The 26,317-nt window shown below is 44.1% G+C and overlaps 1 protein-coding gene across 3 annotated transcripts in view; it reads right to left on the reverse strand.

The window, feature by feature from the left end:
- Positions 1–26,317, reverse strand: part of ALK (ALK receptor tyrosine kinase) — a 587,230-nt gene that overhangs the window by 91,561 nt on the left and 469,352 nt on the right. For all 3 annotated transcript variants that reach the window (XM_024114624.3, XM_065589314.1, XM_065589315.1), the window contains one exon: positions 19,041–19,210. In XM_024114624.3, the coding sequence (XP_023970392.3) occupies positions 19,041–19,210 (170 nt within the window). The remainder of the gene's footprint in view (positions 1–19,040; positions 19,211–26,317) is intronic.

Genomic DNA, 26,317 nt, shown 5'->3' on the forward strand with positions numbered 1-26,317 from the left:
CTGAGAAAAATCACAGAAGCATAGTCCTTTCCCTCCCCAGCTATGTGCTGCAACAACCTGGTACTGCCAGAAGCTCTGAAGTTTCTAGTCAATCACCTGAGTCCTAATTAATACGGGCATGGGGGTAAATCTGGGGAAAGCCTTGCACAACATTTTTTGCTTTTGCAGTCCACAGTGTTGCACGCACACACAGGCCTCTCTCTACCCACCCATCCAAAGCTGAAACCCCAATATGCTTTGAATAAAATAATCAAAGTATTCTAGGTACTGGTGTACGAATGGACACAGTGACATTAGGCATCCCAAATGGCTCACCTTCCCCTCACTCAATACTTGGCACAACACGTTTAGCATTTAAGGCACAGGACTGAATGGCTGGAGACTTGAGTTATATTACAGGCTGCGTCACTGACTCACTATGTGTCCTTGGGAAAATCACTTAGAGCTGGTTTAAATGGCATGTAAAGTGTTCTAAAGGGGTGTGATTTGGAAAGCACTTTAATGTGTTGTGCTCTAGGTACCTAGTCTGCATTAATGAGTGCACCAGCAGGGCCTACATAGGGACAACTAAAGCACAACAGGCTAGAGCATTTTGTAAATCACACCTCTCTAGAGCACTCTGCTGCATCACATAGACAAGTCTTTTATCTCCTTGTGCCTCAGTTTTTTCCATATTAAATAAGGATAATACCTGGAAGAGGGGAGATTATGAGGATACCTAAATTAATGTTTGTCAAAGTGTGTTCTGATCCTTGGATGGAAGGTGCTATATGAATATAAATTATTATTGCCCTAGCACAGGGCTTATCCAGGCCATCAAAGTTTATTGCTTGAAAATCCAATGAAACCACAGAAGTGAGAGACAGAAAAGACTCAGTAGGCCATTATCCTGGCTAATGCATCACTTTTGCATACAGTCTATTCTCCAGTGCTTTGGGATTCTGGTTTTATAAGACACAAGCAATGAAATAAACTGACGTGGAGAATTAGTGCTCCAAGGTGATGGACTGCCACACATGTAGGAAATAGCATAACCTGTCCAAGAAAGGTGGAGGAGGGCTAGTGAGATCCAGGTCAAGTAGCATGTCCTTGACAAGAGAATCAAATCAACTGCTTTGAGGCCTCAGGTTGCCGAGACGAAGAAACTGAGGAGGTAGAAGGCATCAGTCTTCTCCTCTTGGACCTTTGCCTTCTCTTAGATTGGTCAACTGACAGTAAGGGTAATATTGCTGCCTAGGCTGGTATTAGAATAAGGTTTGCCCTCTTTGTTGCCAGAGTGTAGAGGCCCAAGAATTTCAAAACCACTTGAGTCCCTTAGCATGTACAAATCATCCTCTGTTTTAGATAAGAACGCTGCACATCTCTCAAAGGGGAAGTCCTTAGCTGCCTGGTGCACATCCGCAAGAATCCCTGAGGACTACAATCAGGAGGAATGGAGCATAGTCACCACCATCACTGTTGTCTTGGCTGCAGAATCTGCTGCATCCAAAGAAGCCTGCAAAGCTGATTGAGAAATGAGGCAGCTCTCTGAGATGAGTGACTAAAATTGTTCTCTGGAACCTTCTGATAACTTGCTCACAAACTGAGATATTGCCACCTAGTTACAGGAGTCCTACCTTGACAACTGATGGTAATTGCAATATGAAGTTGTAAATTTGCTGAAGAATAAAAGTCTTTCTACCAGAACAGTCAAGCTTTTAGGCACCTTTGTCTCTGAGGTAGCCTTGGCCCAGCCCTGCTGGCTCTTCTCATCACCACGGCCACTACTAAAAGGTCAGGGGTGGGATGTAAATAGTGTTCCGCATTTTCAGTTGTTACCGGTTTCCACTGATGAATTACCAATTTCTTTATTAAAAGGAGTTCAGTTTTTACTGATTTACACCCGTTTATCAATCCACTTGGTATTTTGTTGGGTACTTTTTATTGTTAAACACTAGTCCTTTACGTGACTGTTGTGTCCTGCAGTGCTAGGAATGAAGCAGTTCCACGGTGTAAAACACAGAACACCCACATGGTGGTGGTTGGAAAATCAAACAACATAAATATCATGCTATGATTGGCTCACAAAGAGGGGCTCCCTGCCTATTTCACTTGAGTCCATTTAGTGCGGCACTGAATTGAAACAATCAATCCTCCCCAGAGAAATATGTGTAATACCCCCTATCCACCTAGTTACCTCCTTTAGTGCCACTCTCCTTATGGGGTTGGATGGACTAGGCCTGGGTTCTTCTGCATCCCCACACAGCTAGTTCTGCCCTCTCTGTGGCTGGCTCCAGACTACTCCCAAAATGGCTTGTCCCGCCTCCAGGATTCCCAGGGGAGGGTATCTCACTCCCTATTGGTCAGATTAGCTCTTCTTCCCAGGCTTTCCCTTGTCAATCATTTGACTTTGCCCCCTCCCCCAAACAGGCATGCCTACAATCCTTCCCCAATCAATAGGGGCCCCTCTTGTTCTATATGGTGCCTCTCCTCTCTCCCTCTTGGTTGCTTAGTAGACTCGGAATCTGCCCTTGGCTTCCCCTTCCTATCTGGGACAATGTGCCTCTCCCTGAACTGCCAGCACACAGAGTCCCAGGAACCTAGCTAAGCTCCTTGGGAGTTACAGATAGAAAAGGTAAACATGGGGCAAAACCACAAATCTGTGCCTGAATACGAACAGGAAAATCAGTGCTTAGAAATTTTCAAGAAAAGTAAAGCCGGGAGTGAAGAGGATGCCTTGTGCTGCAAGTACAGCAGCATTGAGGTCAGTGCTCGTATTGACAGACTAAAGGAGCATGTTGAACACAAGTGACAGAAGAAGCTTAAAGAAGCAAGTGAGCTTTGGGATAAACAGTCAGTATCAGGAGGTTTCACCAGGGCTCTAAGGAAAGAGAGGACACAGCACAATTGTGTCAATGAATTTGTGCATACTCTTTGTTTCACTGGACAACCACTGTTAATAGCAGAGGGGTCTACTGGTGACTTTGTGCAACAATAGTGTCTAGCAACAAAAACCCTTGCTAATGCAGACAACCTCACTCGTAAGTATCTGAAAGAAAATGATGCTTTAGTGTCTAAACGGATGGAACAAATTGATGGAAATATGGTGTCTAGTCAGATTTTTAATGAGTCTCTTGATGCTTTGGACCGCCGATTCTTGGCCTTTTGTTTTTGCTTTCAAAGAGAATAAACTCGCATTGCTTTGTGCTAATGTGACATTCATCTGCTCTGCAGATACCTGTTTCGTTAATCCAATAACTGATATGTTTGAGATTTACCAGCTAACTTGGGAAAATGTGGCCACAACTAACACAGATTCTGCTTCCTACACGGCTAAATTTGCAAGGGAGATTAAACTCAATCAGAAACTGGAGCTGCCGCATATTACCTGTCCTGCTCATCTGATTAACGTTGCGCAGTCAGCAGCTACTGCTACAGAAGAAATGAAAAATGTGAAATCTTGACTCACTGGATTCAGAGCCATTTTCAAGCACTCAGACAAGTTGAAGGCTTTGTTTTACACAGTGTGAGACAAGCGCAGAGCCGACTGCCAATTACCTACCCCTGTTGCGCCACATCGGTGCATGAGCTTGTACTTCGCTGCCTGTCATGTAAATAACACGTGTGGACTATGCTAATGCATCTCATAAATCATCCTGAGTTTGTTGGTTCTAAAGCAGAAACTCTGAAGAGACTGGCAAATAACCAAAATGACTGCCAGCTTCTGTGCACCAAGCTAATGTTCATTGTTGAAAATTTGGAATAATTGTGTGATGCACAGAAAACATTGTCGTTTTCTCTGACCACTGCCAACACATTTCCAATACAGATGTTTACTGGATCCTGACAACCAGAATCTCAGCTGAATTGAGCACAAAATCTGCAAGAGAAACATATGGTGAGAAACCCCAGCTGTTTCTGGCACTCCTTCTGACCCCAGAACGCAAGAAAACCAAAAAGTGTTCAAAACCTTCAACACAATGCTCAGCAAGCAATGGGAGATGACTGTGACCCGCAGTCTGAACCCAGCATGAACCTCAACATGAGTGAGGATACTGTGAAGAAATTTATGTGGATTTCTGGAAAAACTACTACCTCTGAGAGACAAAAAAATACTTTTGTACGTAAAAAAAGGTTTCAATTATATTCTAGTAAAATGTGTATATTATAAAAGTTGTTTTGGTTTTCTTTTCCCCCTGATTTTCCCCAATGTTTTCATTTTTATTTTTTAACCCGATTTCACCCTGGTTTTAATGTTTGGAAAATAAACACTGAAAAATTCCTGTATTATTGTTTTTTTTTTATAAATAAAAACTGAAAACACAGAACACTAGATACAATAAAACTATCCAAATCCCTAAGATGGAAGTTGGTATTTGTGTTTAATATGTTTGGCCACATGGGGAAAGGAGGATGGGGTTTGCCAGAGTATTTTGGCTGGCTGCATAATAGCCTCATTGATAGGTAAGGACTATCTTTCCTTCTGAAGTGGGATGGAAAATGTTGATCAGTTTGTGGGTATTCGCCTCCACTAGCTCCACTTGAATGCCCAGATAAGCTGCCATTCTCCTGAGGAGCCCCTGATATATCTTGAAGTCATCTGGTACCAGAGCCTCATCAGGCAATGAGGAGGATATCTGAAGGGAAGGGAAAAGAAAGAGCTCCTCAGGCTGTTCCTGGGCTACCACAGCAGGCTGCAGCTCCAAAGTAGGTTGAAGTAAGTCCTGAGCTTGAGAGTCCAAAGGCTGTTCAGTAGAGACTGTCACCCCTCAGTACTGTCTGTATGGGTGATGTAGATCTGGAAGCTGGAGGTGTCCCCTAGGGCATATAATAGGGCCATTGAGGGGGCCGGTGTGGTATCAGGCCCCAGGCATGTCTGGCCCCTGCATCACAACCCCTGGCTGAAATCTTCTGAAACCCACACCAGGGAATATGCGAATGGGATCAGGAGGAAGCTCTGGACTCTCAGCGTTGAGATACCTGAAAGCCTACCTTGGGGTCCAATGGACACTCTAAGTATTCCGAGACCCACGGTGGCACAGTACTAAGAGAGGTCCTTGGTGACCGAGATCTGGATCTGGCTTCCTGGCCGCCGGTAACATGTGCTGTGTAGGAGCTGGTACCAAACCACAAGAGGTGAAAGGAGCCGGTACCAAGCCTGAAGTTGGCGGCCCCACAATAAAGCATTCAGGTGCCAATGGCCTTGGCAGCTGTGCTGGTGCTGGAAAAGGGACTTCACTCTGAAGGAATGGGGATGGTGGTACTGACAGGCATAACAAATCCCATGGCATAAGCCTCTGGCGTAGTCATACAGACACAGTGATCAGGAATGATTGCTCCATTGCAGCCAAAGAGGTCTTGACAGGAGGGCACTGCAGTTAAGGGTTCAGATCTCTCTGTATGCACTGGTACCAGGAAGTGGCAAGACAAAAGACACACTGTGGGTACTGGCATGACATTCTGCAGAGGAGTCCTGCTCTCTGGACTTCAAAAAAGCCGATGCCGATGTATCCTTGTGTTTCTGAAGCTGGGACTGCTCTCAAGTCTTGGGCCTTGAAAAAGACTGTCCCAGTGAAGGGACTCTACTGCAGCCGGGCAAGCACTTTGGGAGGAAGAACTTCCCTTGGATGACCAAGTGGGGTCCAATGCCCATCTAAGAGTGGTCTCCATCAGGATGTAACAGAGACATTCCTCCCTAGGCTTCTTTCTCTTGGTCTCAAAACCAAAACAAATAGAGTGCCCTATCTCTAACATGACCCTCACCCAAGCACCTTTCTTCTGAGGCTGCCAAATGAATGCCAGTTAGAGAGGTGACTTTTGTGATGTGGACATCTGTCCATTAGAAGCGGAATTGAGACCCACCAATTCATTTCACAGAGGTAAAAGAAAGGCTCTTCATGCCAGTTTTCAAGGCAACTTTTGCAGACTCAAAAATATTCAGATAGGCCCTTAGAGCCAGATTTCAAAGGTATTTAGATGCCTAAAGAGGGAAACTGAAAATCCCACTGGGAGCCTATCTCCTTCTTTAGGCACTTCTGAATTCTGACCCTTACTGATTCTGGAGTTTTGGGTGATTGGCTGGGCTGAATCCAAGCTCTTCATCTTTTGAAGTCTGCTCTTCACTGCCTGTTATAGTCATGTCTCATCAGTCTCTCCTGCCAGCACAGAATTGTTCTGATTATGGGGAGAGAACTATCATCTAAGATGGCCACATAAGAAGTCCGGTAAATGGAATAGGTCAATTTCTGTCTTTTGTTACATTCACTGAAGTTAACACTAATCATCGTTGCTACAACTTGGGCTGCACAGACATAACAGATGGCAGAAATTGTCCCATTGTGTTCAGACTTCCTGTATGGCCAATAAATTGATAGTCTTGTCTCTATTTGTCAGTGACAGAAACACTGAACTTTTATTCCCCTGTTCTAGGCCCAGAACTCTTATTTTCTTAACTACATAAGGAGATATGAACAAGACTGGAATCTGTCTCAATTCAGAGGGGGTCTGTGACAACTGGGAAACAGTAATTGATACAGTAGTCTGGTCACTGCAACAACAAGCAGTTGCTTGGGAGTAGCCCTGATTAGGAAGAGCTGTGCCTAATTGCTGGATTGGGAGGGGCTGAGGAGAGCCCAAAGACTAATTAGCCCATTACCCACAAGATAAAAAAGACACAGGAAAGGAAGTGCTTGTGGGGAAAACAGAGATTAGCAGGCTTTTGAAAGGCAGAGCAGGACAGATTGGGGGAGGGAAGGGAAGGGATGAAGGTGAGCTAAGGATTGTAGGATATTGTCAATGCAGAACTGCTTGAGTTTGTACAGGTTGCTGGGCAAACACAGTGAAATAAACCATGCGGTGTTTGACGAGAAGGTGATCTCCAAGCAGTTTGTAGCTTGAAAAGAGACAAGAATGGGACCCCACACTTTCACGTTTAGGAGCTTGTCCAGGATCTATAGCTAGCTTGAGGGTTTTGCAGCCTGGACCAGGAGAAGCCTCTGCAGTGGCTGGGAAACTGCAAGAAGAGCTGCAGAAGACTCTGAAAAGTTTCCAACAATCCCACCACATAGAGAGCCAGCCCTTGTTTGCAGGCAGCATAGCAAAAGTGTCTGCACGATGTTATAAGAGATAAAGCCCAAAGGGCAACAGCAACTTCTAGAAAAGGTGGTGAGTCCTGGGGAAGGGGTGCTAGACCAAGCAAGAGATGATCCCCAGATCCAGATGCAAGGAGTGTAAGTGTTATAGGGTCCCAAATGGAAAAAAAACATGCAAATGTCAAACACCTTCAGATCCACCATGATTACTGTGGGATTATGTTAATCTCATTTATTTATTTTCTAAAACAAATGGAGCTTCAGTGAAAACGTTGTCCCCTGAGACCAGCATGTCTGCAACAAATAGTTCATCTTTTTTCTCTCTGATTTAATGTCACTATTCATTTAGAAATATGATGTCTCTCAAATTCCACTGAAACAAGCTCATTAGTCAACCAACATTTCAATCATTAGCTTCAGTGGTTTAGCTTAATGGGCTAATTAAGCGAAATTTAATCAAAACTGAAGATGGAGATGTCATATTAGTGAGAAAAAATATGGATGACTTTTCTCTCCTCTTTCTTTACAAAAAATGTAGCACAGGAACATTGTCACTAATCTAATCACTCAGAGCCTGATCCAATGCCCATTGAACTCAATGGTAAGATTCACATTGACTTTAATAGGCATTGGAATTAAGTCCTAAAGGCAGTGACTGTTGGCAGACCATAAGCATGCTCAAAGGTTGTGGATTAACATGGACTTAAGTGATTTAATGTTCACATTGTGTCTTACAAACAGAGATGTTTTGAACAGAGACTGCAGACGATATTTGAAAAACAAAAAAAAACCTAACAACAAAAATCAATGCTGACAATTGTGCCATGAGTTTGCTGCTTATTAAACCTGCCTCGGCAGCATCTGCACATGAATTGCAAATGCTAGTCAGACAGTTTTAGGTTTGCACGCTGAGTTCCATTACAGGAACAACGTGATGGTTGATTGTGGTTTTAATGGCTCGAGTCCTGGAAAATCTTAGCTTGAGGACAAGAGGAACTTCTTGGTTTCATTCAAGTGCTGATGTCCTTGTTGTCACTACTTTTGTCCTGTTCAACCCTAAGACCATGTTTAAAATGGTTCCTCTGATGCATGGCAGGTGGTGGAGTGTTGGCTAAAAATAAATTAATCTTGGCTGATCTACGGGAATATCTGATGATATTCCATGGGATTTGCTTTCTTTCTGAAGCAGACGGGAAATGTTTCACTAGGTGGACAGGAAGACTAATTCAAATCTCCCTTTTGAGCAACCTCAGCTGAGCTGACTGTAGGGATAATGCTTTATTTAAACTTAAACCACAAGAGACGATGGTGACAGCTCAAATTATTGAGAGTTAGAGATGAGAAAGGCGATCTAAGGCCAAGCTGAATTCATTTTCTTTGGTTGGTTGGTTTCTTTGGCCTGAGCCGGAAAGTATGGATTCAGATAATAATTTCCCCAAACAGTAGGAGAGTTTGGATCTGGGAGTTTGGCTAAGCCTATTATAGCAACAGGCACCGATCTATGAGGTTAGATCTGGATCCCAATTCCTCCCAAACTCAGGATCTTTAAATCCGGGGTTTCACTTCAGACCCATCAGTATTTGATCTTAACCCTACCTTCTTATTTCCTCCAGCCCTGATGAAGTAGTTTAAGGATTCTCTTGAATTCATTTAGACCTTATTTATACAGGGAAATTTACCAGCACGTATAATTATAGTGGTATAGTCATACTGGTAAATTTCCCTGTACAGAATAGCCCTAATTCTCTTTGCTTCCATCACCTAAATTGAGATCGTATTCCATAGCTTTGTTATTTTTTGTGTATAATAGTTCTGCTCCTGTCTGGGGAGAAGCAGAGAACATTTTGCCTAGAGTGGAGAGCTCAGAAAGCCTGTATTTATATTAAGTCCCCACAACTCCCTCCTTTTAATAACAACTCAGAATCCCAACAGTGCTTTTAATGTCAGCTCACAGACACCGTGCAGGTAACCAACAGCCAGTCTCATGCAGCTCTCTTCATGCTATAGCGTGGAATGGTTCATAATCACTACAATCAAAAATCCATTCCAGTCAAGGATGACCGAGAAAAGGAACACATGAGAGTCACTACACGTACAAACACACATTCAGAGATAGAGACACAGAGAGCCAGTACGTACAGGTAATGTTTCTTACTTAAGAATGGTATTTCTCTAAAGGCCAAGGTCTGTCTCTAACTAGAATAATTATTATTTGTCCTGCACAGGACTGAAGTACCAATGGAATAGCAAACTTTCTAAGCTCCGACCCCAGTTGCCTTAATAGCTTCCATAGCACAAATGTCACACTGGTAGCACTTACCACAGAGAGAAATACTTGGAAAATGAGAGAAGAGATACCCCTGGTTGGAATGAAATTATTTGGAGAAATAGAGGCATCTCAGTCAAGCAAAGTTAAAAAGAACTTTCATTCAGAAAGTTACCTATGAGCCAACAATAAAAGGGCAGCTGGGATTCAAAGTTGTTATTAAAGGGGAGGGTACTGTAGGGAATAAACATACATGCACCAATTCTATCACAGGCATTGCTAATGCACCTATTACCAACTGTGTTTCAAAAGTAGGGCATTAGGATGAGTGAAGAACATTACAAAACAGAACTGCAGTAGGTGGGCATTAGAGACTGTCCTTCCTGCCACAGAATATACTGTTATACATTGAGGAAAAAAGAGACGTTTCACATCCTGTGAGTAACTGCAGTTCTTGGAGATGTGTCCCTCTATGGGTGCTCCACTTTGGTTACTTCAGGTACATGTGCACCCCCAAGTGCCTCTGATTGGAGATTTTCATTAGCAGCCGTCTGTTTGGCCTGCACATGCGCCGTTGATATCCTCATGCCCCTCACCGAGGTTATATCAGGGTGTGTACGTGAACTGCCCTCAGTTGTTTCTCCACCACTGAGTCTCAGGAGGAAACTTCGAAGCAGAGGGGAAGGAGAGTGGGTAGTGGAGCACCCGTACGGACACACACCTCAAAGAACTACAGTTACTGCACAGGGTGAGTAACCTCTCTTTCTTTTTCGAGTAACATCCATGTGGATGCTCCACTTCAGGTGACTCCCATAAGGAAGGGACCGCTTCGGAGTTGAGTCCATTATGGAGGAGAGAACTACATTGCCAACTGCTGCATCAGATCTAGAGGCATCGACTAAGGCATAGTGTCTGGAGAAGGTATGTGCCGAAGACCATGTAAGCAGCCCTGCAGATCTCAGAAACTGGGACATTTTTAAGGAGAGCCATATATCTAGATTGTGACCTCATTGAATGAACTGACATGCCAGCAGGATATGCTGAACACCTACCTGCATGAATGGTTCTTTTACTGTAGAGCTCTCTTCCTCACCATCTACGTTTGAGGCTGAATGTGTTAGGCACCTAAGAGGCTGTATGGAACAATGGATGTGGGCTTGTCTACTCTTGAAATGCTGCAGCGCTGCAATTGCACTGCTGTAGCACATCAGTGTATACACAACCTATGCTGCCAAGAGGGGCTGTCCCATCAGTTTAGGTCAGTGGTGGGCAACCCATGGTAATCTGCTTGAGGGCCACGAGACATTTTGCTGACGTTGACCGTCTGCAGGCATGGCCCCCCCGCAGCTTCCAGTGGCCATGGTTCACCGTTCCCAGCCAATGGGAGCTGCGGGAAGCGGTGGGCTGCAGGGAGAACTGTGGCCACTGGGAGTGGCAGGGGGCCGTGCCTGCAGACAGTCAACGTCAGCAAAATGTCTCAAGACCCGCAAGCAGATTACCCTGATGGGCCGTTTGAGGCCCATAGGCCACAGGTTGCCCACCACTGGTTTAGGTAATCCACTTCCCTGAGAGTAGTCTTCTGTCTACCTAGTGCTGTCTACACTATTAGGTCAGCTTAACTATGATGCTCGGGGGGGTGGGGAAGGATTTTTGACACCTGAGTGATGTAGCTTGGTCAACCTAACCGTTTAGTGTTGACAAGGCCTGTGATTGGCATGAGAAGCTGAACAACTCAGTCAAAGTGACATGAGCTTGCCACGAAAAAGAAATTATGGGCTTTCCTTGTGTTGTTAGGACTTTTTTTCTCCCATTGATCATTTTCTAAACCCTCTTGAAGAGGCTGAATTAAGGGAATACCTACTAGACTCAGGAAAATCTGGACAGCAAGAATCAGTGTGAAACATAAAAGAATACCTGGGTGAGCTAACACGAGCTTTGAGATAATCCTAGTATTGCCAACCCTAAACATTCAAAATCATTAGTCAGACTCCCCCAAAATCATGGGATTGATTTAAAAATCATGAGATTGAACCCCCTACATTCTGGGTTTTTTTATTTGCCATCTGGCTTCTGAGCCTCCAAGATTCACTCTAGTTATATTTTCCAGCTTCTCTCAGTAACTCTGAGGTCTAGAAACTTAAAAAAAGAAAAGAAAGAAAGAAGGTGGAGATTCTCATTTGATCACTTGTCTCCAGAAGCTGAGGCTGTAAATAAAACACCAAATATTGTGATACTGGTGATAAAATCACAAGAGTTGGCAACACTGTCATTGGCTCTCCAAAATTCCACAATTTCCCTTCTCACCTGCTGGAAACAGGGGCACTGGAACGTGTGTGTGTGTGGGGGGCGGGGTAGGGGGCTATGGCTCCATTACCAGCAGTAAGGGAGGGGGCAGAAAGGAGTGAGCAGAGGATGGGGTCTTGGGGGAAAGAGGCAGCATCAGGGCAGGGCCTTGGGGAGAAGGGGCAGCACAGGGGGTGGGGCCATGGTTTGGGCGCCAGTGGTTCCCCCACTTTTAGGGACCTTCTGTTGCCCCTGGCTGGAAAGACATCCCTTCCAAAGCTGTTGCTCATAGATTGATTTCTGACAGAGATAGCCCAATCCAACACCCAATGTTAAACATACCAACCTTGCTAATGGCTTTTATCTCTTTGTAATAAACTGAACTGAAAGCCTGGGTCCCAACACTAAATATTAGTTGGTTAAATCTAGATGACAATTCTGTGGCTTGAACCCATATCTAATTTTGAAAAATTACCTTTAACTCTATCCAGTGGAAAAAATCACGTTCTATTTGCCTTAAGGGTAATAAGAATGGTGATATGTCTCAGCCCCTGATAGTTTCATGCTACATTAGGCCTTTAATGCAAAACAGTTACTCCCCCTTCCCCCATCCCCAATCACTTCTTAGCCTTCTGAACAAAAGGTGGGGTTAGGGGAGAGGCTGTGGCACTGATCTTCTCTAGGAAGGGAAGACAAAGCATCAGTTAGATGATATGCTTCAGTGTGGTTTAATTAAATCTATTTGGGCTGGTGGCACTGGAGTGGTAAATAACCTAGTTTAATGAAAGGTAATAGATTGATTTGGGATGTAGGGTGCCTCTATCTGTAACAAGGAGAGTGATACTATTATTACTGATAACTCTGCAGCTTTGCTGCTGGGGAATCAGAGATGAACCCCTCCTTTCCAAAGAGTCACAGCCACTTAAAACTGACCCCAAATATAGGTTTTGTAACCCTAAATAACAAACCTGATGAAAGGATTCAAAGAAAATAAAAAGCCCTAACCAAGATATGTTCCTATTTTTTTATTTTTCCTATTGCCAATGGAAATAGTGTAAATAAACAAACATTTCCCAGCACTGCTTGCAACCCAAATATTTTAGACTGTGCTAATGCATAAGAGCCAGAATGTGAAAATGACTTGAAACTCACAAAAAAACAAACCTTAAACTGACTAGTCTTGTCTCATTGGCTGGATCAACAAAGGTATTTAGGTGCCTAACTCCCCCCCCACACCTTTTTTTTGGCATCATTGTAATCCACAAAACTCCTGCTTGGCTACTGCCTAAACTTGTAGGTGACTAAACCCACTCAGCACTTATGTTTTTGCAGTAAAAATTCCCTAGGTGCCTACTTTTCTATCTCTGAGCATGAGCATAGCTATTTCCCCCTAGGCATCTGCCTGCTTAAGCCCCAGAGTGATACACTAATTATGGGAAGACAGGTGGAGGAGAGCCATAGGTGGAGCTCAATCTAAGTAGGAGTGCTTAGAGGCCACCTAACTCCAGACATGACAGCTGGGGAGAGGAGGACCACCACCCTTATAATTGTTAGCCTAGTGGTTAGGGTATACTCACCTGGGATGTGGGAGAGCTTCAGTTCAAGTCCCCCCTCTGCCTGAGGAAGTGAAGAGATTTGAACAGGGATCTGCCACCTCTCAAGTGAGTGCACTAACCACTGGGCTACAGAGTGATTCTCACTCTCTCTGACCTAATGAATAGAGTGGAAGAACTTAAACTAGAAAGACTGAAGAAGCTGCACATCAGAATATCCAATAGTCCCATGATTAAGGCACTCACCTGCGAGGTGGCAGATGCCTGTTCAAATCCCTTCTCCTCCTCAGGCAGATGGGGGACGTGAACTGAGGAATCTCCCACATCCCAGGTGAGTACCCTTAACTACTGGACAAAGAGTTATAAGGGATGTTGGTTGTCCCCCTCCTAACTGTTTTGTGTGGAACTAGATAGTCGCTGAGTGCACCTACCAGATTGGGCCCTACATGTAAGTTAGGCAGCTGAACTCTTATATTCCCCAGTTTGTGGATTGCAAGCAGAGATAGGCACCTCTCTGCAGCCCACACTTAGAGTCTATCTCAGAGAGGAGCGGGACTTAGAACACACCCGTCGTTCGCATCTCCCATTGGCTAGCTTAGGCTGCTCCTTGCCTACCTAGCATGCTGGTTTTGTGGATCACATTCTAAGGTGCCTGTTTCTCCCCATTCATTGAATAGGGACCGTAGGTGCCAAACTCAGGTTTTGTGGATTGCAGTATTGTTCCTGTGATTTTCTAGATGCCTAAAAGTTAAGTATTACTATGATCTGTCCCTTTGTAGATCTGGGCCACTGTCACAGTCAAATGAAATGCAAAAGGCAAACAAAAAGCATAGGCACTGAAAAGTAGATTGGATTTCAAACATTATTTCACTTATGAAAAGGTGAAATTTGTAACATAGGAAATTATATAATTATTTTTACCCTGACAGTCTCCCTTTAAACAGTGGGACAGCATGTGTGAAAGGTAGCAGGGTTTGCCTCCTTGCAAGGGAAATTGAAGAGGGTGGTTGATATTTGGACAATGGAGAGAAGGCAATTCAGATATTTTCCCCATACAACAGGAGGTTTTTGCCACAACCTGTTTCTTTTGTTTTTATCATAGCTAGCTTTGTAGCATGTCCTTCACTAGGACCTTTACTTCCTTTCCTCACACCCAACAAAAGTATCAGAGGCTCTGGAAATGCATTTCAATCCCTCTAGTCCCCATACCACTCTAGCTACTCCTTATACTGTTTCACCTTGATGTGCCTGACATTCCTCTGCCACAGCTCTTTGCAGCATGAGTGGGGAGGGCAAACTTTGGACAAGGACATAAAGCCAAACTCCTACTCTTATGAATAGAGTTCCAGGATTTTTAATGTCCACATGGAATATATAGGACCTTAGCTGTGAAGGCCTCAACTGGATGATTCCTTAGAATCTAAAAAGATAAGACACAAAGGACAGGAGAAAGGAAGTGCTTTATTCCCATTTTACCCAGGAAATTAAATGTTTTGCCCAGGGTCACACAGTCTGGGAATGTAAACTAAATCTCCTGAGTCCCAATTCAATGTCTTCTCTGTAAAAACCACTCTTCCTGGCCCAACCAAACCACTGAAACGTCACAGTTATGGTCCTGTGCCAAAGTATATATTTTCTCCTAAGCAGTTTGAGACAGATCAGGCATTTAGTGGATACCTGGATCCAAAGACAGAGGTGATCTAATTTCTTGGACACTTTCCTAATGCTTCTTTGAAATACCATAAGCCTAACTTAGAGTTTCTTGACTAAGCAATTTTTGAGTAAACATGTTGTTCCTGGTGAGAATACACGCCTCTGAGCAGTTTTAGGTAGGTATTGTTTAGTTATCAGTAGAACTTTCCAGGCAGGTTTCCACATGCTAGCTCATATCTCCTGTAGAAGAGGTATACTGGCCTGGTGTGTGCTATTAAAGAGTTAAGCTTCAGTTCGATGTTTAAAGATGCTGTACTTCCTGCACAATACTATAGAGTGTCACATTTTCAGGTGTTCAATACAGACTCTCACCCTCAGAGACAGGGCCGGCTCTAACTTTTTTGCCGCCCCAAGCAAAAAAAAAAAAAAGAGTGCTGCCCTCCATAGCGCCGCCATAACACACCCCCTCAGCGCCGCACCGCCAACCCCCCCGCCCCCCAGCGCTGCGCCGCCAACCCCCCCCCAGTCCCCTGCGGAGCGCCGCGCCACCGAACATGCCAGCCTCCTGCGGAGCACCGCTGAACCCCCCCGCCAAACCTCCCAGCCCCCTGCGGAGCGCCACCGAACCCCCCCCCCAGCGGAGTGCCGCGCCGCCGAACACACCAGCCCCCCGCGGAGTGCCGCCGAAGCCCCCCTGCCGAACACCTCCCCCCACGGAGCGCCGCGCCGCCGAACCTTCCCGCCGCCACACACACCTCCCGCGGAGTGCCGCCGAACCCCCCAGCCCCCTGCAGAGCGCCGCCGAGCACCGCTGAACACCACCACCCCACCGCGGAGCGCCGCGCCGCCGAACCCTCCCGCCACCACACACACCTCCCGCCAAGCACCGCTAAACACACCCACCGCCGAGCCGCGCTGCCAAATCCCCCCCCAGCCGCCAAAACAAAAACTACTCACCCCACCCCCAGCTCCACCCGACCGAACCCTCCCCCAAAAAACAAAAAACCCTGAGCGCCCCCCGCCACCCCAAGATTGGCTGCCCCTTACCAGTTGCCGCCCCAAGCACGTGCTTGGTTGGCTGGTGCCTGGAGCCGGCCCTGCTCAGAGAGAGAAACCAGTTACAGAGACTGAAAGTATGTTTACACTTCGGGGTGGGAGGTGTGATTCCCAACTCAAGGAGACATACTTGTGCTACCTCTGATCAAGCTAGCACGCTAAAAAGCCAGAAGTGTAGCCATGGCAGCACAAGCGATGGGAGGGCTAGCTACCCTGAGTACAATCCTGTCTCAGACACAAGTATGTACTTGGGCAGCTAGCCCCTCCTGCCGCTGGTGCTGCTGCAGTTAGACTCTATTTTTAGCTCACTTGCTGGATCAGAACTAGCACAGATTTATCTTCTTGAGCTGGAAATTACACCTCCAGCTTAAAGTGTTGACTTTGACATACTATCAGGCAAAGGATGCAGACAGGCTAGATTTCCGCATCAGTAACTTGTTTACTTCTTCTGGTTAGTTAAATACATGTTATCCTAAAACCTTCCTAAGTCACCGTTAAAATAGTATACGCTGCAGTATCTTTTAGCAGCACATCTGTATCTTCAGCTGTGCAGTTCCTAAACTGTGAGTCTCTAAGCATTTCAGACTTCCTAAGAAGCAGGTCTCAGGTGCTGGGGAAGAGGCCTGCAGGAATTTCCGCAGTCTTTCCAAGCCTCACAGGAACCATGCATCCTTCCCAAACAAGACTTTCACTGATTTAAACTAAATCCATTTTAAAAATGTATTTTAATTAGCATAGTGTATATAACTTCTGGGTGTATATAAGGCCTAAGACTTTCTAAGATGCATCAAAACTCTGAAGCCTCCTCAGAGCCCTTGATCTTCCTCTTCTAACCCCTCCCCTCCCATCCCTTCAATGGACTCAACAGTTTTTCCATCTAAACACTGGGATTTGAGGGTGCTCGGCACCTCACAGGAAAAGCTCAGCATTTTGCAAGGATTTATTGACTTACTACTGGACCTGGTTCCCAAGATCAAAATATCCTATTTTATTCAATCTGCCGTGAGAGAAAGTTTAAAGCGCACACATAGACATAACAGGAGGGTGGAGGTAGAGATTAATTCAAGTGGAGGCATTTCCATGGCAACACTTAAGTAAATAATAATTCACAGGAATAATAATGGCAAAATACAGCCTTCTTCAAAGGAAAACACAGCTAAAGGGAAGGAAGCAGCCAGGTGTGCCACCAGTGGTGACTGCATAATAAGGCTAATGTTGATATTTTAAAAATCTTTGATGTATCCATATTAACTATGCATTTGATGATAAAGTAATGGCTGTGCACTTTTGTATTGTCACCCTACACACATTCCCAAGACGCAGCTAGATAAAAAGACACAACTGCATCATGTTTTTCATAACTTCTCATGAGGCAAGCTAACCCTTTAATGAAATCCATTATTCCTAGGGCAGAGAGCTCCAGAAAGGGCAGAGAGCTCCAGAAAGATCAGAGATTTGATCCTTACCACATAGAAAAGAGATACATATTGTGTCCTAAAGGTCAGAGCAATGGAAGGTGACTATATAGATGCCTCCTCTATGAACAGCACACGTTGCAGTGCATTTTAAATAGAAGTAAACAAATCACACAGCATCCCTTTGAAGGAGATCTGCAGTCGACTGATAAAACAATACTCTGTGTCAGGTGTAAGTAGGGTGACCAGATAGCAATTGTGAAAAAACAGGACGGGGGTGGAGGGTAATAGGCACCTATAAAAGAAAAAGTCCCAAAAAACGGGACTGTCCCTTTAAAAACAGACATCTGGTCACCCTATGTGTAAGGGCCTGCAGCCAGGGCCGGCTCCAGGCACCAGCTTAACAAGCAGGTGCTTGGGGCGGCCAAGGGAGAGGGGCGGCACCTGCGGCAATTCGGGGGCAGCAGGTCCCTCATTCCCTCTAGGAGCGAAGGACCTGCCGCTGAACTGCCGCGGCTTTTTTTTTTCTTTCCAATTGCCACCGCCGATCGCGACTTTTTTTTTTTTTTTTGATTGGGGCAACAGAAATGTTGGAGCCGGCCCTGCCTGCAGCTAACCAGCTTACCTCCTAGCTTAAACCTCAGGCAGTCTAGCAAACACAAGTGGGCCCCAACTCAGCCACCTGATTGACCCATCTGCCCAATAGGCTGAGAGGATAAGGAGACCTGCTCTTAAGATCAGCAGCAGGGCACTGGCTGCTGAAAGCGTTTGCAAATATTGCCTCAGATCCAGTCCTGCTTCTGCCTTGCCTCACTCCAGCTAATTCAGCTCTGACCCTCAGCTCTGATTCCTGACCTCTGGGTCTGACCCTCAGCTCCAGCCACTAGGACTGACTCCAGCTACTAGGCACAACCCGCCTATGTCCTAGTCACATGACACTCTGCAACTTAGCACAGGTTGTCATGTGGACATTTTACGGTATAAAAGTCATTTGGTGAGAGAACTACTACGTGCAAGTTAAGCAGAACACACACCACTGCCAGGAATGAGATGACGCCTTATTAGAAGTGGGCTGCTATTGGTTGGTGCAGGGGGGTAGAATTCTCAATCACATCCGGGTTCTAGTTTTGTGGCTGGTCCTTCCATATTGGACTGAATTAAATCCCAGATCCAAACATGCCCTGAAATTTAGGGAGTTTGAAATCTGGAACTAGAACTGAATTATATAGCCCAGGCCCAGCTCTAGTACACTGTCTATAAGATCTTTCATCTGAAGATCTAAACATGGTTTGCAAACAGTAATGGACATGAAATATTACATCCAGTCAGGGAAACCAAGGCACAATTTAAGTGGCTTGCTCAGAGCCACATGGTGATTCAGTGGGAGAGCCAGGAATGGAACGCAGGAGTGCTGACACCTAGCACTCTGTATGCAGTGTTGTTGTAGCCATGTCGGTCCCAGGATATTGGAGAGAATATCTTTTATTGGACCAACTTCTGTTGGTGAAAAAGACCAGCTTTCAAGCTTATGCAGAGTGTGCTCTGCTCTAACCTCTCACTGATGCATACTCCCTACCCATAACTGAATGTCCCAATGGGAGACAAAGCACCTCCCTCCCTCTGAGAGCTGAATACTCTGTTTCTAAGACTGCTCAGGCAATTTTGGATGCTAATCAGCCGCTGATGAAGTGCCTTCTCATTGGGAGGGAAGCAAAGGATGAGAAGAAAGAGGAGAGGCTCCCACCTGTCTGACACGTCAGGAAGAGATAAAACCATCCACTGCCAGACTCCCAAACCTTCACTGTTAGTGAAGTGCCAGAACGTCCTGCTCTGTTCCTTCCCCGTTTTGTTCTCGACAAGGACCAGGGAAATATTTCCAAACAAGAAGCCGTGGATGAGCCATGACATTCGGAGCTACAAGGAAGAGAACATATAAGGAAGCAAGTAAGATACTTTAGTTATCCATAAATAAACTAAATCCCCAATTCTTCTCATTCAGTTCCTTCTTTCCCTCCCTCCAAATCCTCAATCCTTTTTCCCTGATGTCCTTCTCCTTCTCTCGGCATGGGGTAGCCGCCAAATATTTGAGGCAGGATTGCTGTGCAGAAGTATTTGGTGCAATATGCTGATAAAGACACAAAAAGTTAATGGAAAATTTGTGGGCCTGATTCTCATTTACACTAAGGCCCCCTGTACACCACTCTGGTAGTGCAAAGGGGTCTAAAAAGTGGGTTCACATGTAATTTATACCCATTTTAAGGTCCCTTTACAGTCCATGTATAAATGGTGATAGTTTAAATGAAAGTCAGGCCCTCACTATGTTAGATGACCAATCACTACTAACCTTTTTGGTGAAAACCAAAACAAAAAAGTCATTTAGCACTTCTGCCATTTCCACATTTTCTGTTATTGTTTTTCCCCCTCATTGAGTAATGGGTCTACCTTGTCCTTGTCCTTCCTTTTGTTTCTAATGTATTTGTAGAATGTTTTCTGGTTACTTTTTATGTCTTGAGCTAGTTTAATCTTAATTTGCGCCTTGCTAATTTTGTCCTTACATCGGTGTGCTATTTGTTTATATTCATCCTTTGTAATTTGACCTAGTTTCCACTTTTTGTAGGACTCTTTTTTTTTTAGTTTTAAGATCACTGAAGATCACCTGAGTAAGCCAGAGTGGTCTCTTGCCAGACTTCCTATCTTTCCTACACAGTGGGATAGTTTTCTGTTCTGCCTTTAATCATGATGATCCTTTCTGACCTTAGTCTCTGAGTCTATATATATGGAAACCTCCAGTACCTCATATATGCCATTGGAGCAGTGCCTTTTAAAAACAAAAACAAAAAAAACCCCGACAGATAAGTTTAAAACATGGACCGTTTACATATCACTTCTATGTTCAGTGCACATATACTTTATTATAAAAGGATGACTTTAATACTTGTGTGATCCATAACTTTAAGGCTCACTCTTCCTTTAGACATGATCTAATAGATACAAGTTAAAACTGACAGCTCTTTCAGTGATGAACTCTCTTATATTCAGGCAGCAGCAGAAACAAGTGCAGAATGACTGCAATAAGAGGGTGTTGCTAGCAATTACATGCTCATCCCCTAGATATTCCTTTCAAAAATTAGTTTTTCCCTCCTTCTCTTCAGGTTTTTATAGACTTTCCAATTATGATCCAGTGATATTTGGCTTTTTATTAATTAAAGTACTGTATGGAGCACAGTCTCAAGCATTTTTGTTAGATCTAATGTAACAAAGTCCCTTAGTGGCTCTTTATCTCTGTATATAAAATTACTTCCTGGCGTTTTCTCATTTTAGGACTCATTTTCTCTCATTGTCAGGAATGATATATAAACCTTTGCAATTTGGTCTGGTCTCAAAATCTCTAACATGAACATTGCTGTCTAATTTTCTTTGAAATAACCCCCTCAAACTCTTTGCTTATAAAGAGCTTAATAAGAAAAAAAATACCGCATGCAGGGGCTGGATTTATGCAGCCATCACAATAATCGGCAAATGTGAGGTTGCCCAAGGAATGAGTTTACTGAGGCTACGTTAATGATGGATTTCTGGACACAAGAGAGCGTTCACAGCACTGAGTCCTGATTCAACTGTCATAAAAAAAAAACCTTCATAATTTTGTAATGCTTCAAATCCAGCACATAACCTAACCAGGAAGGTTAGGCAATTGCACTTATATTTTTATATGGTAATACTATTTGCTGTCTTGATAATATGCATTTTCTCCATTATATATTTAGCTAGGTTACAGAATTAGAAAGGCTAGCAGCTATCATGCTCCAGGGAAAAAGCTAGTCAGTAGTTTTTTTACCCCTCCCCATGACATAACACTGTACACTTAGCTAAGATGGGGTGTACATATGTGTATTGTGAGAGCATCTTTGCCTGAGGCAACAAGTCTATGCAGAGGACAGATTTGGAGATGGGGAGGATGAAGTGGTGATGCTGATGATGCTGAACTGAACCTTTGGCCACAGTCCCAGAGTGTCAGGTATTTCACTGCTCATCACCCACAAGGGACCATGAGATCATCTACATTTCACCCAGTTACCCCAGTAACTTTGTCAAGTATCAGAGGGGTAACCGTGTTAGTCTGGATCTGTAAAAAGCAACAGAGAGTCCTGTGGCACCTTTAAGACTAACAGATGTATTGGAGCATAAGCTTTCGTGGGTGAATACCCACTTCGTCAGATGCATGTGACATGTGTCTGACGAAGTGGGTATTCACCCACGAAAGCTTATGCTCCAATACATCTGTTAGTCTTAAAGGTGCCACAGGACTCAATTTTGTGTTTGGCTTCAAAATTAACACCTCATTTAAATGAAGGGGGGGCAGCTCATTTCTTTTACAGCTACCATTTAAGGCCACTTGTCTCCACAGTTAGGAAGAGGACCACACTGAGAAGACTTCTGTTTGCAACTGTAAGGAAGAAAGCCCCAAGGCCCTGTTCTTCTTTCATGCCAATTTTACACCAGTGCTAAACCCTGGACTTCACTAGAGATGCTCCTGATTTATACTAATGTAAGTAAAAGGAGAGTCTGTCCCTTATTTATTTTATTTTATTTTATTTAAATTAAAATGTGTATTGTGCCCAAACACTGTCAGAGAAGTACAGGCATGGCATTCCATGGACTGCTGACTCAGTCTGACCCTGGGTACAGGAAAGGCCCCGTAGAACTCTGGGGCCATTTCTGCGCTCGAATCAGTAGAATCCATGACATAAAATTATGGATCCTACAGCAATAGGAGGAGCAGCCTACCAATGGCCTCATAGCAGCCAGTCTGCTGCTGCTATCACTGAAGGGAAGGAGAGGGGTAGGTCAAATAAGTAGTTTCTCCTTTGAGTCAGAGTTCAAGGCCAGAACAGAGCACCAGATCATCCAGTCTGACCTGTATATCACAGGTCACCACTACCACCTAGCAGCTGCACACTAAACCAACAACCAAAATTAGACCAATGTATTACAGCCCACAGGAAGCTAGACTGTTGTCTGCAACAGGCAGAGAATAGAAGGGACTGAGATGCACCAGTGCCCAAGGCCCCCCACAATGGCAGGGAAATGAAAGTGAAATATGCCCAGATAATCCTGGCAAGTAATCTGCACACTCATGCCGCAAAGTAAGACAAACCCAGTCCTCCTCTCCTCCTACCCCCCCACCCCCCGTGCCCCATCTCCCACACGCAAGGTCACTGCCAATCTGATTTTGGGGAAAATTCCTTCTTGATCCCACATACAGTGATCAGTTAGACCCTGTGCATCCATCTCAGGGGATGTTGTGGCTATCTCCTATTCTGTGATGATTCCAATGGGATGGTGTCACAAAGTGATCTGAGCCATGGGTATAGGCCAGTGGCAGCAAACCACTGGGCTAGATTATTAATTATTATTCATAGTTTGTACTATAGTAATGCCCAGAGGTACAGTCAAGATCAGGAACTCGTTGTACAGTGTGTAGGACAAAGTAGCAAGAACAGAGTCCCTGGCCCAGAGAGTTCACAACTTAGATATATGACAAGATGTGATAGGTGGATTAAACTAGAGCTGGGCGAAATATTTTGGATGAATAGTCTATTCACCCAAAAATGCAGTTTTGGGTTGGCCAAAGCTATTCACGAATTTGTGTCAAGTTTACCAATAAGTTTTGACCAAACAGAAAATGTAAAATGTTTCAATAATATTGAAAATATTTTTTTCTAAATGAAACCAAATGTTTTTTTAGACATAACAAAATGTTTCAACTCAGATTTTTTTTACTCTTCTATTCGCTTAAATTTTGAAAAATGTCATTTTCATTCAACTCAAAACAATTTTTATTTTTTTTTAAATGACAGTGAACCAAAAGGGATGCAGTGTTTTTATAGTCATATTGGTCGCAGGATATTAAAGGGACAAGGTGGGCGAGGTAATATCTTTTATTGGCCCAACTTCTGTTGGTGAGAAAGACAAGCTTTTGAACTTACACTGAGCTCTTCTTCGGGTATGGGAAACCAGTGAACCAACGTATCCATTATTTGCCCAGTTCCAGATGAAACAGACAAATGGGGATGAAGGGAGGAGTATGAAGACAAGGTAGCATAAATCAAACATCTCTTTGTAATAGGATGCAGTGGTTTCCAGGTTGCCACCTGCCCAGACAGTTTTAGCTCTCTAGAGCAAGGCAGGATGTAACACCTCCTGGTGTGGTGGTTGGACTGTTGCTGGAGGTCTAATGCCTGTTTCAGGGAGGGATGCTGCAGGAGAGAGAAGCTTTATGTTGGTGTGCTGTTGAAGGAACCCTGCTGCCTGCCATTCCAGTGAAATACAATCATCTCTCTTCTGCTGCATCTTAGTGTCAGGTGAAATGATCCTGCTGCTATGAAGTACTTAACATTCCTTCAGGTGATTATAAACAGCAGATTATTATACTACTAAATTGTGATGATAGTTTTCTCTTGCAGCCTATTGGACTGGAGTTTGGCGGTGATGTAAACCACTTCCTTCTTGACTCATCAGAAGTAAAACTTCTGTGTTGATATTTTTGCATATTAAATTAAAGAGGTGAATTTGAAACTGAATTGATCAACCTTTCCTGCAAGCCAACCATTTTAATCTATAATGGGGAAAAGAGTACATCTTTGTGATGCAAAGACCAGTTCCTCTGCAAAATACCTTGAGACTTCAAACATGGACTAGAGAAGCCACTTCATTGTGCCATTCTGACTACAACAGTTTCAGGCTGATAAACAAGGTCTTAAGTGACCCAATACACTACCGCAGGAGTCTTCTAGCCTCTGCATTCTCTGGAGACCAGCCAGGCAACAAGAGTCTGTAGAATCTGAATTGATGACAGAGAGCGCCTTTGGCTATAGCAAAACTGGAAGTTGAAGCAGTCAGTGAATTGGAATGGATGCACATGTCAGCTGTTTGAAGGAAAGGAGTAGTTGGAATCAGATGTGAGAGAAACTCGTTGGTGAAGTGCAGACTGTAATGGACTGGCTCTGAATGAATCGACTGGCATGGTGCTCAAATGGGAAACTTTGGCTGTGATTTTTATGGTTTCTAAGCTTCACAGCACGATATTCCAGGTACTTTCACACCTGCTAAAATGAAAGGGAGCAGATGATCAGCTGGATGCCCTAGTTAAGGCTTCTGAATGAGGCTGGCAATCATTTTATGGAGTAAGGCATCAATGATGGCAGATGGGGCTCCATGTGTGATGAGTCCTGGCTATAGAATGGTGGAACATTTTCAAAGAGCTGAAGCTGTGCTCTTGGTGGCATATCCCTGCATTATTCATCAAATGGCTCCCTGTGTCCTGGACCGGCAGAAAAATATTCTGAAGCCAGAAACACCATTAAGGAATTAATTAACCATCTCCGGTCGACGTTGGCTCATTGGTGTCTTGAATTCTGGATTTTGGAGCCCTGATTTAGATGCAGATTAACTGCTCATATGCAACCTCACTGACTCAGTAAATGGAAAGCCCTGAAATGATTAGGGGGAATTAAAAGAACAAGTCTCTAGTTAAAATTTAGTATATTGAGGCAAAACTTAGATAACAGCGATAACTATTTTGCATTGCAGACAACAGGCCACCAGGCAAAACGATGCCATCAGATATTCCACAAGTTTCATTAGAGACAAGGGGGACCTTCAAAATGGTCAAGGTAGACACTCATTTCACCTGAGCAATTGCACAAGATTTATTCCTGTTGATAACAACACGTCCTGGGTGATTACATAGGAAGACAAAAAGAAACACTGACGGTAGGTTTTGTAAAACCAGATGGTTAATCAGTCTAGGCCAGCGGCTCTCAAACTTTTTTACTTGTGACCCCTTTCACATAACAAGCTTCTGAGTGTGACCCCTTCCCCCCCCATAAATATATAAAAAAGTGTTTTTAATTTAACACCATTTTAAATGCTGGAGGCAAAGCAGGATTTGGGGGTGGAGGTTGACAGCTCGCAACCCCCCATGTAATAACCTCCCAACCCGCAGTTTGAGAACCCCTGGTCTAGGCCAACCAGGAATTACTTATCACGAGGCATGTACAATGCATTAGCTTCTTAAATGCAGAAGAAACAAATATATTGAGAGTCACTTGAGTCCTCACCAAGACTGTATCCGCTTACATCTGCGAGACTATGGTACAAACTACTTCCCAAACAAACTTCTGGAAGACCATGAGAGACAATGCTACGTGCTACGGGCTGCTAAAGGGAAGATGACTCAATGGCAATCTGGAGTGTTGCAGCCCCTTTTTCTATTCTAACCTGCAATGGCCTTCACTGTCAGCATTATGGCTCCACCAGTCAGGGAGGCAAGGCCTGGCATCAGCAAAGATCGTTGAAGAACAGGAGAAAAGAGGGATATATAAAGATAGCTAGCAACAAAATTCCAGAAGACTGGAAAAGGGCAAATATAGTGCCCATCTATAAAAAGGGAAATAAAAACAACCCAGGAAACTACAGACCAGTTAGTTTAACTTCTGTGCCAAGGAAGATAATGGCGCAAGTAATTAAGGAAATCATCTGCAAACACTTGGAAGGTGGTAAGGTGATAGGGAATAGCCAACATGGATTTGTAAAGAACAAATCGTGTCAAACCAATCTGATAGCTTTCTTCGATAGGATAACGAGTCTTGTGGATAAGGGAGAAGCTGTGGATGTGGTATACCTAAACTTTAGTAAGCCATTTGATACAGTCTCGCATGATATTCTTACCGATAAACTAGGCAAATACAATTTAGATGAAGCTACTATAAGGTGGGTGCATAACTGGCTGGATAACCGTACTCAGAGAGTTGTTATTAATGGTTCCCAATCCTGCTGGAAAGGCATAACAAGTGGGATTCCACAGGGATCTGTTTTGGGACCGGCTCTGTTCAATATCTTCATTAACAACTTAGAAATTGGCATACAAAGTACGCTTATTAAGTTTGCAGATGATACCAAACTGGGAGGGATTGCAACTGCTTTGGAGGACAGGGTCATAATTCAAAATGATCTGGACAA

The sequence above is a fragment of the Chrysemys picta genome, chromosome 3 (assembly GCF_011386835.1).
Source record: "Chrysemys picta bellii isolate R12L10 chromosome 3, ASM1138683v2, whole genome shotgun sequence".
Classification (NCBI taxonomy): Eukaryota; Metazoa; Chordata; order Testudines; family Emydidae; genus Chrysemys; species Chrysemys picta.